The sequence below is a fragment of the Corythoichthys intestinalis genome, chromosome 1 (genome assembly GCF_030265065.1).
Source record: "Corythoichthys intestinalis isolate RoL2023-P3 chromosome 1, ASM3026506v1, whole genome shotgun sequence".
Taxonomy (NCBI): domain Eukaryota; kingdom Metazoa; phylum Chordata; class Actinopteri; order Syngnathiformes; family Syngnathidae; genus Corythoichthys; species Corythoichthys intestinalis.
The window spans coordinates 70,295,040-70,313,360 of record NC_080395.1 but is presented as its reverse complement, the minus strand read 5'-3'; the positions used below and the strand labels follow the sequence as shown (position 1 = coordinate 70,313,360).

The window sequence follows — 18,321 nt, the reverse complement described above, 5'->3', positions numbered from 1 at the left end:
CATATCCAGGTGTTAGAATGGCCAAGTCAAAGTCCAGACCTAAATCCAATCGAGAATCTGTGGAAAGAGCTGAAGACTGCTGTTCACAAACACTCTCCATCCAACCTCACTGAGCTCGAGCTGTTTTGCACGGAAGAATGGGCAAGAATGTCGGTCTCTCGATGTGCAGAACTGATAGAAACATACCCCAAGCGACTTGCAGCTGTAATTGGAGCAAAAGGTGGCGCTACAAAGTATTAACGCAAGGGGGCCGAATAATAATGCACGCCCCACTTTTCAGTTTTTTATTTGTTAAAAAAGTTTAAATTATCCAATAAATGTTGTTCCACTTCACGATTGTGTCCCACTTGTTGTTGATTCTTGACAAAAAAATTAAATTTCATATCTTTATGTTTGAAGCCTGAAATGTGGCGAAAGGTTGCAAGATTCAAGGGGGCCGAATACTTTTGCAAGGCACTGTATAGAGCTGAAAGGAAGCGTATAATGAGTAGAGATAATTTTGACAATCCCTCTCTCAGCAGTAAGAAATAACGTGGGAGGCAATGTAGGGAAGAAAGTTAGTAGTTGATCATTTTCTTAACACACTATGTTATTTCCCAACGCAGAGAAGATATATCAATTGGTGCCACTACGCCATTCATGGTTGCACTTCCCATCATGCATTTGGGCAGAACAGTTAAAGGGCTACAGTATCATTTACTGAAAGCTCAACAAATACAGTACATGGCAATATTTAGTCACAATATACAAAGTCACATTTATCCTTTAAGAATTACAAGTCTTTCCATCTATGGATCCCTCTCACAGAAAGAATGTTAATAATGTAAATGCCATCTTGAGGATTTATTGTCATAATAAAAAAAATACAGTACTTACAGTGGGGAGAACAAGTATTTGATACACTGCCAATGGGGAGAACAAGTATTTCCCATTGGCAGTGTCCCAATCAAATACTTGTTCTCCCCACTGTATGTACTGTATGTTGAATGTAAATATTTGTCCGAGTTTTATTCATTTTTTTCTTAATGCATTGCCAAAATGTATATGATCGGGAAAAATTATCGGGAATGATTGGAATTGAATTGGGAGCAAAAAAAAGAAATCGGATCGGGAAATATCGGGACGGCAGATACTCAAACTAAAACGATCGGGGTCGGATCGGGAGCAAAAAAAACATGATCGGAACAACCCTAACCATATAGGTATACTCTACACCCGAGTCCTCGATTAGCGGACTGCAGTCCACGACCGGACCACGCCACACCTCTCTGTGGACCAACGGACGAACGAAAAAACATTTTTTCAACATATATCATTTGTATGAATCACCGATTTATCTATGCGCTACTATTCTATCGTTAAATTCTGTTTCATTTTTAGTCAAATATCTTCCAGGTTGTCACTTCTGTTGTCATCTCTATGACAACGATGCACTGATTGGCTGAGAGAGCCTGCATGGATGCGCTGATTGGCTGAGAGAGCATGCGTGTTATGCTGATTGCCTGAGAGAGCGTGCATGGATGCGCTGATTGGCTGAGAGCGCCTGCATGCTACTAGCTAGCGTGGACGAACCGCAGCAGTGTCAGCAACCTCAAACACGAGTCGCACTCGGCACTTTGTAATCTGTTTGTACATGCTGTCATGTGCTTTATTTTTCATTCAAGAACGTGGGTCATACTGTGAGAAAATGTGGTTTATTTATTCTCCCCGTGTTACCCCGGCACTCTCGCTGCATGCGGGCAACGTTCAAGATCACAACGTTAAGCAACGTTCAGTAACACCACACATGATGCCACCAGTAGAAGACCGAATCTAACAAAATGGCATGCTCAAAGTTGACCAAGAGAAGAAAAGTGGACAACGAAAATCGCCGTTTCAATGAGGAACGGAATGACAAATATGCTTCTTCTTCTTCTGTCAGCTTTACAGGTGGAGTTTGTTGGCGTCCTGCCCTGGGCCGTCCCGTCGCCGGTCTTGGCCCCCGGGATTTTCGGCCGGGGCTTGTCTGGTTGCGTCTGGCTGTGCGGGGGTCCCGTCGGGCGCGCGCTGGTGTCGTGGGCGGGTGGGGGGGCCGCGCGGGTGCCGGTCCGGGGCCGCGGCCCTTCCCCGGCCGGCCGGGGTGGGGTGGAGTTGGGGTGGGGGCCAGGGGGGGGCATGCGGCAGCCATGGTTCCCTCCCAGGTCCGCCCGGCCGGAGCCGCGTCTCCCTGTACCGGGTGCCGGGGAGGTGCCCTCTGGTGTCATGCCGCGCGCCCCTCCTGGCCCGGGGGTGGGTTGTGGGGGGCGCGCTTCCGTCCCCTTGGTCTGCTTCCGGCCCTGTCCGCCTCCCTGGGCCGCGGCGGCCGCTGCTGCCCCCCGGCCGGCGGGGTCGTTCGCGGGGCCTCTTGGGGCCCGCGGGGCCTTGGGTGAGGCTTGCTGTCCCTTGCCGGTGGGGTGGACGTCCCCTGGTCGCCGGCGCTTGGTGTGGCGCCTGCTCGGAGTGCGGGGTGGGTGCTCGGTGGGTGGGGGGGGGGGGGGGGGGTGGGCGGTCGCGGAGGCGCCGTGGGTGGTCTGGGGCGGAGATTGATCGGGGCCCTGACGCCTCTTCTGCCCTGCGGCCGGTGGTTCTGGTGGACCGGGCCACGCCCGCGGGAGCCTGCCTCTTAACTCACGCACTTCTCACTTCGGCACTGTAAATATTTTTCACCTTGGCACTTACATGCTCATACATTTCTCCGGGGAGAGTTGGGACGGGGCTTTACAGTCCCGGCCCGGCTCCCCCCTGTTTTTAATGCACCACACACCAAGGTTGTGGGATGGTTGGGACCTGTTGGGGGGTGGGGGTACCTCACGGCTGCCTCCTCACCACAGGCCCCGCCATCTCTGCACCTTTTTTAAATGCACCACACATCATACTCCACAGGAGAGCTCTGGCAAAGGGCGGTGGGACGGGCGGCTGGGCAGAAGCTCCATGCTGCGGTCCCACTGCCCCAAGCCAAGCTCTCCTATTTTAATGCATACATTGCACTACCCTCCCCTCACACCCCCATCACGGTGCTGGGTGATGGCTGCCAGTCGGGAACCTGGCAGCCACAGTAATAGGGTGGTAGGTGGGTCCCACACTTTTTTATATGGCGTGGCTCCTGGGGTGTGGCCTCCCCTCTGCCTCAGCTGCCGGCCGCGGGAGTAGGTTGGGGGGTCGGGTCTCCGATCGTGCATCGCCCCGTGGCAGTTCCTGGGCGTTCTCCTGCCTCCGCCTTCCCCTCTCTTCTCTGGCTGGGCATCCGCCCTGCGCTCCGTCGCGGGTCGCTGACTGGGCGCCGGTGTATCAGCGGGGTGTCGCCTGCACTGGCGGGGGACCCTGCCTTGCCTGGGGCTTGGTGGGCCGCTGGGGGTCCCGTGGCGTGCCGTGCCGGTTGGGGGGCTGCGACTGTGGCTCGTGGCCCGGGTGGGCGGGCGGGGGTGGGTGTAGGCGTGGGGTTGGTGATGCGTCCCCTCCTGCCATCCCTGAGGGCCGGTTGATGGGTGCGCGGGTGGCCCGGGGGACCACCCTGGGTCCCGGGGGGGGGGACGATGGCTCCTTTGCTGGGCTGCGGGAAGAGGGATGGGCTGCGCATGGCCCCCCGCCCCCACGCCCGCCCTCCCTCCCCGGGCTGGCTGGGTGGGGGCCGTGGCCCTGGGTTGGCGCCCGCGCGGCTTCTCCACCCGTCTGCGTGGCTGTCGCGCGCCCGGTGGGGCCTGCGTGCTGCTGGATGTGGTAGGGCGTTCTCGGGTCGGGGGTCCCGGTGCCGGGATTGGCGATGCGGCGGCGTAGGGTTGGTCGCCAACGGGCTTACTCATAAGAGATTCACACGATTACTGGGTTCTAGATCACAGAACTGATTTGTGTACACTCTACCCCTTTCAATCACTTAGCTTATAGGCTTATAGACACCCCCACCCCCATTCTCCTCTTTCACTGGCCAATAGGCCCCCACATGGTGTAAACCGGAAATACATCTCGCTGACGATAGCACCAGCATATTAGTAACTAGTTTAGATGTTCAATGTGTTTCTAGTTGTTGTTTGTGTATGTGTTTCTTTTCCTTCTTCTCTTGTATTTCTTTTCTTCTGTCCCCCCATAATCCCTTCCTGTTCGCTGCTTTGTCATAATAAAAAGGTATTTTGAATGATCACAATGGGAGTATGTCAGACTCTCAATGTGAAACATTAAAACTGTTCAGAATCTGGGCACTTAGACTTCCATTCTCTGTGTCAAACAGCTGAACAGGACAGGTTTAAAAAAAAAAAAAAAAAAAAAAAAAAAAAAAAAGGAATGACAAATATGCGTCCATTTTACCAACTGCAAGTGCTTAATATGCTTAAAGACAGTTGCTCTGATAAAAAGTGAAAATGTGAAACGCCATTCTGTTAAAGAGCACAGCTCTTTTGAAGATGTTTCTTCCTAAATGAATTGAGAAGGCAAGAAATTAACAGGTTGAAGCAGTCATATAAAGAGTCAAGCAAGGTTATTGTTAAATCTATGACAGGACAACAAATTGCAATGGAGTGCTCACTCAGAGTGTCTGGGTGTTGGCCAAACAACAGAAGCAGTTCTCTGATTGAGAAATAATAAAATAGTGCATGACTGAAGTAATGACAGCAATGTTCAAAGGGAAAGAAAAGGAGGAAATGACAACAAAAATCAAACAAATCTCACTCTCAGATTTATCAACCACAAGACACACTGAAGTACTGGCTAATGATGTGAGTAAACAGCTTTGTGACCCCCCCAAATGCCATTTCTCTAATTGAGCAGTGTTTTACAATTAAAGTTACTGTCAATAATTGTTATGTTTGCACCTTAATCACAGAGCTTGTCATTTATGTTCTGAACAAGTAAACATGTACTGTACTACTTGCACATGTTTTCTTTTTCGTCCAGCAGTGTTTTACAGTTACAAAATGTTCTGTCAATAGTTATTGTTTGGACTTTAATGACAGATCTTGACAATTATTTAGTGTACATGTGTAAACATTGTATTTGCATGTTTTTTTTTTTTTTTTTAATTTTTAAGTCCAAACAATGTTTTGTTGTTTTATTTTAATCACAATGTACATTGTATTTTTGTTTGGCCAAAAGAAAACCACCATTACCACCTTCGACCTGCCTTGTACTTGACCGACATCAATAAATAGACCCATGCTTGTATGAAAAAAATTATTGTGGACCTTCAAGATTTGCATTTGAGGACCCCTGCTCTACACAGTGGTACCTCGACATCCACGCAATGTTTCTTTTAAAATGCTGGCATTCTCAATTGTGCCCTTTAGGCACCGTCTACTCGCACAGCAAATTGATACAGCGCATAAACTATCAGTGTTAATAACGCCCTTTCCTGGTCTCACGGTACTCAGAGTTACGATCCTGTCTCGTTGTTTGAGACGTAAAATGTCCTTCAATTCTGGTATGACCCTTGTAGATTACAGTATTTTTCTTCAATCAGAGTATCTTGAAGAAAGACAGGGCAGTCTTAATTGTAGTAATAAATAAAAATACATTTTATTTATAGAGCCATTTTAAGGTTGCTCAAAGACACTTTACAGTTGAAACAAAGAAAAGGCTCCCAGAACGTGCGCAGTACAAAACAATGGAAAAAAAGAATTATAAATTAAAAGCCAGTTTAAATAGGTGAGTTTTTAACAATTTTTTGTATGTGTGAAGATCAGAACAGGTGCGGATCGGTTTAGGGAGTTGTGATCCCTGAATGTATAAATGTGAATTAGGTGTCCTACAACTGTACATGACATGCTTTGTAATCAATGAACCCACCTGCTGACAACACTGGCAGCCATTAGTTTCCCCTTATTGCTGTTGGGACGAAGGGCACTTACAGCTGCAGAAACAGTTAATAGTTGTTACAAGACTGTTTCACTATGCAGTTCATGGTTCTATAGAACCTCAGTACTATGATGAAAATGTAAGAATGGTTGCTCGTGCTATTGAATGCAGTGAAATAATGTCACCTTGTGTGTAAATTGCTCACTTAGATTTACCCATCCATTTCATAAATGCTTTGTTCTTGCTATTTGTAGAGATGTAATATATTGTGGAAGTTACTTAAAGCTTACCCGTCAGATGTTTCAAGCATTGCATGATTGTAGAGCTGCTCTCGTCATAGTTAAGTGATGTGAGGATAAGAATCTGCAACAAAGAAAAAAGTGTGTTAGTTAATGTGTCTTGTAACAAAAACAACTTTAATTTCTGACTTTGTCATCGTGCTGCCATGACACCACCAGATCCTGCAATTTCAGCAATTTGATGTTGGACTCGCTGTTTCGGCAACTGAGGTGTAGGATGACATGTAGCCTCCTTAACAGCAGACGCAGATCTTTATCGCGGCATCTCTCTTTTGCTTTGCTCAGGTACTCTAAAGTAGGGATCTCAAACTTCATGACACTGTTCAATGACCCTCTCATACTCCCAACGTCAAATAAAAATAACTTATAGCATGAAATGTCACAGAAATTAAAATGTTGACTCTTTTGAACCTCCTCGCCCACTTTTTGTTTTTATAACAATGGTACACCTACAAATCCATAATTCCTCGTTTGCCCTATCATCTGCGGAGGGTGGGTGGTTCGTTGGTGTTCAAGGCTACAGCCCCACTCCGCCCTGCAGGGGCCTCTTGTCCTACCACCATCTTCTTCTCCCCATCTACGCGGGTGTCCTCCTTGGACCTCAGCGGCCCTCACTGGGCTGTTAGCAGTGGTGGGGTGTCGCTCCCTCCGGGTGGTTGGGATGGCACAATGCGCTCACTCCCCCCTCGGATGGCAGTGGCAGCGATGAGTTTGCCAGTGCTCCCCATAATAAACAAAACAATATACTGTAAACAACCACAATGGGAGTATACCAAACTCCCATATGGCATATTAAACCCCTTTAGCCCATAAGGACACTCAGATTCCCATTCTTCGATTCTCACCAGCTAAATAGGACAGGCTTTTAAAAAACAATACGAACTATACCACATAATTTATTTAAAATGATTTCGCTGACAGCCAAGTTAAGGTTTGCAGACCCCAGCTGAGAATTGCTGCTCTGAAGAACTGAGGGCGAAAATACTCTTACTAACCCAAAGCAGCTGTTAGGTGACACTTTAACAGCAGCTCCTTGGCCTTGACCAGCATGTGGATGACAAGCACCTTATTGAACAGCTGCACCTCATCTGCACGCAACACCATGTCAACAGTTTTGGTTCCTCTAACAACAACTTCATCATTCCTAAACGTGTCCTACCTACTGCCACCACTGGCGTCCTCCTGCGCAGTGCAACCTCCTGCTGTTTGAGCACATAGCGCGTCTGGTCCGGTGCCAGGTGCTTAAAGTCCCTCCAGGCAGGGACATGGAGGCCCAGCTCTTTGGAACAGGACAGACAGGGCTGGGCCAAGGACAGCAACTCATAGTAAGCCAGACGCTGACTTTCTGTGTGACACATTAAAACAAATCTTTACTTCTTCTTTGATGTATTTAACAATAATTAACTTTCTGTATTGTTATGGGTCATGGGTCTAACCAAACTGTTTTGGGGACATCATTGCTGTTTCTAATGTGAAGGCGCCTGGCCTGTGGATGCAGGGGGCTGTCTGGTTGTTAAGCCTCTCCTCCATAGGTCTGGGGGCCGCCACTTGTTTCATTTACCTGGATGAGCTACATGTTTGTGATTCTCTATCAGTTGGGCTCCTTCATGGCCTATCTCTTATTCAAGGAGATGATCTACCTCAGCGTGAGGTTCAGTCATGCCATCAGCCTGCAGCATGGCCACCTCATGACTCGAGAGACGCCCGCTTGTTGTTTTATTGTATTTGTCCGGACCCTGGAGCCGTGTCCATTCTGTCATGGCGTAGGTCGCGGTTTGTTGCCAGTGGACGGGGTGGAGATGATTTTGGGCATCGATATTTACGAGGACAGTGTTTTTGCTGTTGGTCCCCCTTCTCTGTTTTAGGATGCGCCAATGGCTTTGGTGGGGAATGGTAAAGGTCCTTCACCATGTTGTGTTGTGACGCGTGTTCAGTCTAGAACGACTGTGGAGCTAGTGGTAGGGGCGTCTGCTCTAGCAGAGTTGGTTGTGTTGCCATTTTTGCCTGGTCCTGTTTCAAGGGGGGAATGGGTTGTCGTGCTAGGGAATGATATTTCCATTTTGTCCCCCGAGAACTGGTTGTGTCGCCGGACGACATTCGAAATTTGGCCCAGGGCTATTTTATGCAAGGCGGCTTGCTCATCCGTAAATTTTAGCTGGTTGTCCTGAAGGCGTTTAGGTCGCATGTATTGAAGGCCGCCCATTATCAAAATGGTCATTTCAGGGTACGCAGGACGCACCAGTGTACTCTTAAGCAATTTTTCTTGTGACATATGGAAAAGTATGTTGCACAGTGTGTTAAATCATGTCATCTGTGCCAATTGGCGGTTAAGACGAATCAAAAGTTTAAGCCAGCACTTTCACAAGACATGACGTTAGTGACTGATTTTTGGGACTGTTTGTATACGGCTGGTTGTTTGGCCTGGATGGACATGAAAGTTCGATGAAGCCTCTCATGTGCTCTCCTTTTCCGGCAAGGTATTCAGGCCCTTTTGTTTTGAAGGAGAGGCTTTCTGACTTGATTGTTTTGCACGCCAGGTCAGCGAAAGTCTAAACAGGTGTGTCATGTTGACATTTTTAAGACTTATTATCAGCATTCTTTTGGGGATTGTGACAGCGGGGGGTTGAGTCTGGCTCTTGGCGTAGGCGTGTGTGACATAGTCCGGGGAAACGATGGAGATCAGGGACATGATGCTAGTGGGCCTGATCTTTTCAATTATTATACCGGTACTTAATTTAATAAATCATGGCTTTCATTGTAATGGTTGGTTATTGTTTATACTGACTCATAATTTGTGTCTGTTTAGTCATACCACTTGCTTGGACTTCAATAACTGTACTGCTGCATCCTGGGCTAGGGTTGTGTTGGCATTCTCTCTTCTGAAGGTTTAACCGGAAGCTGGTATCTGGGACTGGTGGGCAAATTTTCAATTACACCGGAAGTCACAAAACCATGCACAAAACATTAGGCAGGGGATTAGTAACAACAATAAGTAGCATGGTTGCAAAATTTGATTAATCACCATAAACACAAAACTGTAGTAAGTCAACTCCATGAAGTGGGAGCTTGACTAAGCATTTTTCTGTGATGATTTGATGCATGGTGAGAAGTTAAATGTAGGAAACTTACAGGCTTCAACAGGTTCTGGAGGCACTTTTTGAAATCCCTCCACCACATGGTCATCCACATGAGTAGTAACATTCATGCTCAGCTTCTCCAGAGACTCTTTGATGCTACCAAAACACTCTTCGGTCTCCATTTCCACTACCACACTTTGCAGGGTTATCAACTTCAAGGCTCTTCTCAGTGGCTGGAAGTCAAATGCTGCTTCTGCTAAATCAGGTTCTTCCAAAAAAAAAAAAAAAAAAAGAGTGAATGAGTTGTTTACATGGAAAGAGGTCACCTAATTTGTTAGTTAAATGCATAATGTGATCATGAACATTGCTGAGAACACTCATGTCATGAACTGCTCCCATTAAAATGAATTGGAATGCAGTTTGACTGTTCGAGCCTCCCAAAAACACTCACGAAATCCATTGTTGACATAGAAAACAGCATGTAAAATTGTTGTTTTGGCACACATTTTAATACACACGTGGCTTGCATTTTGTGGCTGACATGCTCCTTGTCCACTTCGCAGAAGACCGGCGGCTTGTCACATACCCCGCCGCCGGGAGAGCGCTATACTCGGCTTTTTGTCCTCTTCGTGTGCCCGGTGTTCTGTCAGTTTTCCACCCCATCAGAAATTGCAACTTTGTGTTAAAGATTGCTGCGAATACAGCGATTATAAAGTAAACGCAACAAACTTTCTTTAACTAAAGGAATATTTACTTACGTTTGATCATGGACGGACAGAAATATTCTCAGACACATCATGCCTTTTTAGCTGCACACAACAACTGCACACTGCTCTCTCACTGTTTACGTCTTCGCCGCGTTTTTAAGCATTAATTTGCGCCAGATTCGTGTTGACCATGTGGCAGCTACGCGCTGCTCCGATGTCGGCCGGTTTGTCCGGCAGTCATTTTCCAGCTGCTTCCTCGGCAAACGATCTCTCCTGCCCGCAGCAGGGGAACGAGTCTGACGAGCTGTAACTTGCTCGCCACGAGGCGGGTTGCCGATCGGCGAAGACCATTGACAACCCTGCCGCCGTGTGCCATGATCCCGGGTAGTTTTGAGTGATTTTTAGCTTCGAAAGCCGGGAATAGACTTTAAAATATCGCTAGGTTCGGGTTAGCATGGCGGCTAGCTGTCATGCCTCCTGGTTTGTTTACGCTCTCGAAAGCTGGGGCAGGGAAATCACAAAACCCCGACAAACCACGGTGGAATAAAATATCTTTTGGGAGGTGCAAGAAGTGGACAGGTTTGACCATTATGGAGTAATTTTGCCATGTCGTACTGAATAAATGCATTTTTAATATTACATTTTCGATTTAGCACAAGACTGTTATTTGTCATGGCCATAACATTTTTTTAGCAATTGGGGAAAAATACTTCGATAAAAAGAATATCCTGTAAAAATATTGGAGTAGAGAGACTGAGACAATTTGTGGCTCTCTTCGTCGCATTTTCCTTATTCTGAATAATTCCCCCTCAATGGGCTGAATTCTAAATCAGATGAAACCATGACCCTGCCGACATCATCCTCCTGTTGGGGACTCTAGAGCCCTATAATGGGAGGCTTGAATAAACGGCAGATTAAAAGACTAATTTCTCGTCATCTGCGCTTTGCCAAATTGTTGTATATCGTCGAATCGTCTCACAATATGATTCTAATTCACATAATATTGCTATTTAAGACTTTTTAAAATCCTTTCGTAGGCACCTTAAATCCAATGTAAAAGAAAAACGGTTTGGGTATCATGATTTCAGGCTTTTATTTTACTGCACCTTATTGGCCATCAGCAAGTAGTATAAGACAGTACATATTGTAAACATATTATGTTGACAAACAGTAGAGTTGGTAATGAAATTTGGAAGAATACCATGGCAGGCAAGGATGCACAGAATATATTTTTCACATAACAAAAAAGGAAAATAAAGTACTGTTGTATACTTAGTCCGTGTATGTTTGCTAGCATTTTCTGTTCAAGTATAAGTTGTGTAAAAGCTTAAGGCTGTTTCTATTTCATGTTAATATTGACTCTATATAAAGCACTTATTGAACTCATAGGCTGCCACTGACGGCGCTACAAATGTTCATTTGACTGCCCCAGACCAAATAGATTGTACGTCCAATGCCTTTGATGGCCCTGAAATATGAGCAGTTATAGCCACTTCTCCCTAAATGATCTGGACAGGGAAATGGCCTTGTTGTCAGATCATGCGCCTGAATATTGTTCATAAGAGCAAAATATGTGGACACAAGGTCCATGGTGTGGGTTTAGGTGTGAGTAGGGTCGTCAATATGCTGCACAAGGTTAAAACAATCAAGGGTGTGATGAAGATTTGCCGCAAAGGCACAGGTAGACCCGTCCTGAGCAAAAAATACATTATGTGAGATGTTAGGAAAAAAATTGAACAATCTTGATGATTTAGGCCCTTTGAGGTACAGGACATTCAGCTAAGTTATGTTATATACTGTACAAAGTGAAATTCATTGTTTCATGGTCAGTTTTACAGTAAACGCTGACTGAAAGTGGAAATACTGGAAAACTGCACAAATTTTTTTTTAATTGTTCATACAGTGCCTTGCAAAAGTATTCGGCCCCCTTGAACCTTGCAACCTTTCGCCACATTTCAGGCTTCAAACATAAAGATATAACATTTTAATTTTTTGTCAAGAATCAACAACAAGTGGGACACAATCGTGAAGTGGAACAAAATTTATTGGATAATTTAAACTTTTTTAACAAATAAAAAACTGAAAAGTGGGGCGTGCAATATTATTCAGCCCCCTTGCGTTAATACTTTGTAGCGCCACCTTTTGCTCCAATTACAGCTGCAAGTCGCTTGGGGTATGTTTCTATCAGTTTTGCACATCGAGAGACTGACATTCTTGCCCATTCTTCATTGCAAAACAGCTTGAGCTCAGTGAGGTTGGATGGAGAGTGTTTGTGAACAGCAGTCTTCAGCTCTTTCCACAGATTCTCGATTGGATTCAGGTCTGGACTTTGACTTGGCCATTCTAACACCTGGATACGTTTATTTTTTAACCATTCCATTGCAGATTTGGCTTTATGTTTTGGATCATTGTGCTGTTGGAAGATAAATCTCCGTCCCAGTCTCAGGTCTTGTGCAGATACCAACAGGTTTTCTTCCAGAATGTTCCTGTATTTGGCTGCATCCATCTTCCCGTCAATTTTAACCATCTTCCCTGTCCCTGCTGAAGAAAAGCAGGCCCAAACCATGATGCTGCCACCACCATGTTTGACAGTGGGGATGGTGTGTTCAGGGTGATGAGCTGTGTTGCTTTTACGCCAAACATATCGTTTTGCATTGTGGCCAAAAAGTTCCATTTTGGTTTCATCTGACCAGAGCACATTCTTCCACATGTTTGGTGTGTCTCCCAGGTGGCTTGTGGCAAACTTTAAACGAGACTTTTTATGGATATCTTTGAGAAATGGCTTTCTTCTTGCCACTCTTCCATAAAGGCCAGATTTGTGCAGTGTACGACTGATTGTTGTCCTATGGACAGACTCTCCCACCTCAGCTGTAGATCTCTGCAGTTCATCCAGAGTGATCATGGGCCTCTTGGCTGCATCTCTGATCAGTTTTCTCCTTGTTTGAGAAGAAAGTTTGGAAGGACGGCCGGGTCTTGGTAGATTTGCAGTGGTCTGATGCTCCTTCCATTTCAATATGATGGCTTGCACAGTGCTCCTTGAGATGTTTAAAGCTTGGGAAATCTTTTTGTATCCAAATCCGGCTTTAAACTTCTCCACAGCAGTATCTCGGACCTGCCTGGTGTGTTCCTTGGTTTTCATAATGCTCTCTGCACTTTAAACAGAACCCTGAGACTATCACAGAGCGGGTGCATTTATATGGAGACTTGATTACACACTGGTGGATTCTATTTATCATCATCGGTCATTTAGGACAACATTGGATCATTCAGAGATCCTCACTGAACTTCTGGAGTGAGTTTGCTGCACTGAAAGTAAAGGGGCCGAATAATATTGCACGCCCCACTTTTCAGTTTTTTATTTGTGAAAAAAGTTTAAATTATCCAATAAATGTTGTTCCACTTCACGATTATGTCCCACTTGTTGTTGATTCTTGACCAAAAAATTAAATTTCATATCTTTATGTTTGAAACCTGAAATGTGGCGAAAGGTTGCAAGATTCATGGGGGCCGAATACTTTTGCAAGGCACTGTATGTCTCCTGCTTGTTTTAGCTTGGTTACCTCCATAGTGCAAGTAACCAAAATGTTCTGCGGATCTAAGGCCAAAAAAGAAAGGTATGGCTCGTATCGGGAAAAACCCGTCTGTATGGTCATTCATCGAAGCTTCACTCTGCTATACAGTAAGTTAGATGTTAGCGCAAGGAGTTCTTAAGAGTACCTTCAAAAAGGAAGCTTAGCACATAGTCAGGATACTTGTCAGCCATCCAGACTGCAGCTTCCATCTTATCTACCGCTGATACCAAAGATCTGAAACGAATAGATTTAGGGTAGGCAAAATATATACACCTAATTGCACAGCTATAAGAGTTATATCCAACGTCAATATATTATTCTAATACTAAAGATAGATTGTAACATCTTCACTAACATTGGGCCCTCTGTAGACAATTCTTCCCTCTGTAGATCACATAGACTTAGACAGCAGCAGTAGTAAGTGGTGACGGCAGTAGTTGGAACCAAAACCATATCTAGCTTCTTGGGATGCATTATCCATTCTAATGGGAAAAAGTAACATTAAACACCGAATGATGAGGTTAACTGAAATATACATACTGTATCTTTAAAATTTAAACACATATTATATATATTTTTTAAAGTCACACTGTCATTTCTTTCCACACTAATAAAATGATTGAATATTGTGAAAAGGTATTCAAAAATTAGTTATCAAGACTCACACAGACCCATTACTATTGGAATTGTAGTACATCTTTTTTTGTAGTGGTTTGCCTCGACATACTTCGAACCAATGATGTGTTTGACTGATTTCCTACACTACACGTTTTAAACATACACATATATACATAGGTATATATATATATATATATACACACACACACATATAGTTCCTTGGAAAAATAAAACACCTAAACCACTGGACGCCACGACAATGAAACTACACAGATGAGCATGCTGTGGTCAAAAAAGCCTTTCTTTCCAGACATCACTTCCAGTTGCTGATGGCGACATCAACGGCTATCAGCGGAAGATTTAATTCAGTAAAGTACCCCCTGAGGTGATAGTCAGACTTTAAAGGGGGGTGGTAAACAAAATTAGCTTTTGGGAGCTTTTAATCATATTAACTGATCATTCCATTGTTAAAAACATAACAGGAGCCTTTTTTTTTTTAACCAGTCATGAATGTTTGAGAAATAGTTTAATCTTTTCTGTCTGCCAGTGGGAGCTGCTGAAATGTGCGGTCCTGCAGAGCCTTTTATGCATAGCACCTAGGGCTGGGCGATATGGCCTTAAGTACGTATCAAGGTAAATTCAGCAGATTTACCTCGATAACGATAAATGATCATAAATTCACCCAAGCCGACTGTTATAAATTTTAAAAAATCTGAATCAATGCGCGAAATACAAATTAACTGTTTCTCGTTGATTTATTGAACAGGTTTCAATTTAACATATTTAAACAATAGTACATGCAGTCTTAACATTAAGTATATAAAAAATTCTTGTAAACCATAAGAATTCAAGTATGAACATTTATAATTATGATTATATTACTATATAATTATATTATAATAATCAATACGACAACTGTGCAAACATGTCATTGTAAAACAAATGACTTACAGTTTGAACAAAACACTTCAAACAGACAACTTATTGTTAATGGCTGCTGCGACAGTTATTCAACACAAGAGTTTACTTCAAGGGTTCAGGTTTTTTTCTCCAGAGCATTTTTTAATACATGGACGCACACATGCACTCCCCACACAGACACACATTAAAGCTATATTGCTCTTTTGCCAATGAAACATTGATTTTATCATGGCAGCAATGACACAGAATGAAGCAAGCACATACAGAAAAATAGCTGTGGCCATTAAACGGTCATATTTTAGGCTTCACTGTTGCATTATAATTTATGATGACTGCTTTACCCTCATAAAAGATATTAAAGAATTCACACACACAGATACAAAATAGCGTGACATACTAATTGCTAGATGCAGTCCGTGCCCAATCCACTCATTAAGTTTAGCCATTTTGACAAGGTTAGAGCCACTATCCGACTCCATCAAGTTTATTTTATAGCGTTAGATGCTAGCGTAGCCTGTGGCCTGGCTACCAGTAGAAAGCACCCTCTCCTGAAGTCTTGAGAACCAGGGAGGAAAGCAGGTGAAAGCCTGTTTGGAGGCCGCCAAGGGTCTACTTAATGTCGGGTGAAAGTTTGGCGAAGCTCCCTTAAGCCCGACTCCATCACCACGTTTGCTTGTAGTGATAGCCGCTAGCGTTAGCCTTACAGGCTTCTGTTTGTTTGAGTTCCTGATGATCACGTGACTTCGTCCCTAAGGACACTGACTGCTTTCTTAAAAGAGAATGACCATAGCCGAACAACACAGAGTCAAAATGGGATGAAACGACTATATTTTCTTGTTTTATTACATTACCGAATTTACCGGCATGGTCAAAATTACGTCGGTCATCGGGAAGAATTTCGGTAACGGTACATTTTCGGCATACCGCCCGGCTCTAATAGCACCTCCCCTCTAACGTGCAAAACTAGCATAGAAATCAGATGTGTCCTGCTGCAGTCTTTATACCAGGGGTGTCAAACAGGTCCTCAAACGGCCACAGTGGGTGCTAGATTTCATTCCAACAAAACGAGAGGAGTACCTTTTCACCAATCTTGTGTCTTAAGCCTGGTTTGTGCTTCTGCGGGGACTAAGCATGTGCTGCTATGAGATTTTGGCGGTACGATAACCTTGAGCAAAAATACCGCGGTTTCACGGTATTGCAATTATAGCTCCGAAATGTATTATTTTGAGATGTATGGGTTAGAAAAAAAAATTACTTTTTTTTCCCATTGAACAGGATTTTATTTTATTTTTCAGAACATAGTTGCAAATTGGAACATGAATATAAAAAAAATATATATTTTAAATAAAATTAAAATAAATATAACTTATAGACTATACCCACAGCTCAAGATTAGAGCAAGAACAATATAATTTATCTAAAAAAGTAAAAACACTTCTAAATTAAGGGCAGTTAGGTCCCTGTACAACCGGTGTCAGAGTTTGGTCCGCATTTCCGGCAGTAAGTCGAATTCGTTCCAGTGAGGGTTGGACTCCGCGAAAGATGCCCTTTGTCACTGATTTTGTTCATAATTTTTATGGACAGAATTTCTAGGCGCAGCCCAAGCGTTGAGGCGGTCCGGTTTGGTCACCTCAGCATTGAATCTCTGCTTTTTGCAGATGATGTAGTGCTGTTGGCTTCACCAAGCCGTGACCTCCAACTCTCACTGGAGCGGTTCGCAGCTGAGTGTGAAGCGGTTGGGATGAAGATCAGCACCTCCAAATCCGAGACCATGGTCATCAGTCGAAAAGGGTGAAGTGCCCTCTCCAGGTCCGGGATGAGATCCTGCCCCAAGTGGAGGAGTTCAAGTATCTTGGGGTCTTGTTCACGAGTGACGGTAGGAGGGAGCGGGAGATCGACAGGCCAATCGGTGCAGCGTCTGCAGTAATGCGGACTCTGCACCGTTCCATAGTGGTGAAGAAGGAGCTGAGCTGAAAGGCAAAGCTCTCGATTTACCAGTCGATTTACGTTCCTACCCTCACCTATGGTCACAAGCTTTCAGGTCGTGACCGAAAAAACAAGATCCCGGATACAAGCGGCCTAAATGAGTTTCCTCCGCAGAGTGTCCGGCTCTCCCTTAGAGATAGGGTGAGAAGCTCGGTCATCCGGGAGGGACTCGGCGTCGAGCCGCTACTCCTCTGCGTAGAGAGGAGCCAGCTGAGGTGGCTCGGGCATCTGGTTCGGATGCCTCCTGGACGCCTCCCTGGAGAGGTGTTCCGGGCATGTCCCACCAGCTGGAGGCCCCGGGGACGACCCAGGACACGCTGGAGAGACTATGTCTCTCGGCTAGCCTGGGAACGCCTTGGGATCCCGCCGGAGGAGCAGGTTGAAGTGGCTGAGGACAGGGAAGTCTGGGCTTCCCTGATAAAGCTGCTGCCCCCGCGACCCGACCCCGGAACAAGCGGAAAATAATGGATGGATGGACTTCTGTACTAAATTTTTAAAAATTTATACTGCATGACTGTTTTTTGAGGGCAGAAAAGCTCAAGTGAAGTTTCGCCATTTTCAGCCACTGTGTCAACTCTAGTGTACAGGATGTCATGCCTTTGTGTTAAAAAGAACATAAAGAACTCATAAGTTAGTTAAAAATGTATAAGTTAGTTAAAATGTATATATTGTTGTGGAAAGGTTTCATCTAAAAAAAAAAAAAAAAAAAAACATTGGGAGTGAGACCTTTTCTTGATCCAGCGAACGTGGATTTGTGCTTAGGGCAAGATCATCTTTCGCAAATAGCGATCTTTGACGCTATCCCCGTTTCCCCTTCATTCAAGCAAATCAAGCTTGTTTTCTCACTCTGCGGCTGTAACACTTGACGAAGTTCCTCTCCCAGCTAAGCCTAGGCTAACATTTGTCTTTGTAAGTTTTTAGTTAGTTTGTATATTGAATTTGAAAGGAAAATGTGTGTTTTGTTTTTGGCGAACTTTTTCATGGTGCTAATCTGTTGAAGCTGCTCACACATGGAAAAATACAATTGTACAACGTTTAAATATATTCATTTTGTATATTCCACTTACCACGATTTGAGAGCTCAATAAATTGAAGAAAAGTACGCCTTATGTATGGAGTATTTGTTTTCGAGTTCGCTGGGCAGTCTAGCCGATAGCGTCACTTTCACTCACAGCAACTAACGGGAGGGTGTGAGCGCTGCCGCGCCAAGCCATTTCTGGCTGCATTTTTAACACATGAAAAGTAGCGTATACCGTACTACGGTCTGACGGAAAATTTTAGTGGTTTTGAAACCGCGTCGTTTTCACACCACGGTAAACCGTAAAACCGGTAACTGGCACAT

The 18,321-nt window shown here is 44.6% G+C and overlaps 1 protein-coding gene across 5 annotated transcripts in view; it reads right to left on the bottom strand.

The window, feature by feature from the left end:
* Window positions 1-18,321, bottom strand: part of LOC130921047 (protein shortage in chiasmata 1 ortholog) — a 57,674-nt gene that overhangs the window by 25,378 nt on the left and 13,975 nt on the right. For 4 of the 5 annotated variants that reach the window (XM_057844667.1, XM_057844690.1, XM_057844700.1 and 1 more), the window contains 9 exons: window positions 13,810-13,936; window positions 13,600-13,688; window positions 9,228-9,443; window positions 8,911-9,009; window positions 7,258-7,443; window positions 7,094-7,186; window positions 6,228-6,388; window positions 6,090-6,162; window positions 5,791-5,854 (listed from right to left, as the gene is read on the bottom strand). In XM_057844667.1, coding sequence (XP_057700650.1) covers window positions 5,791-5,854; window positions 6,090-6,162; window positions 6,228-6,388; window positions 7,094-7,186; window positions 7,258-7,443; window positions 8,911-9,009; window positions 9,228-9,443; window positions 13,600-13,688; window positions 13,810-13,936 — 1,108 coding nt within the window. The remainder of the gene's footprint in view (window positions 1-5,790; window positions 5,855-6,089; window positions 6,163-6,227; window positions 6,389-7,093; window positions 7,187-7,257; window positions 7,444-8,910; window positions 9,010-9,227; window positions 9,444-13,599; window positions 13,689-13,809; window positions 13,937-18,321) is intronic. The other variant, XM_057844684.1, reaches the window with a different exon arrangement.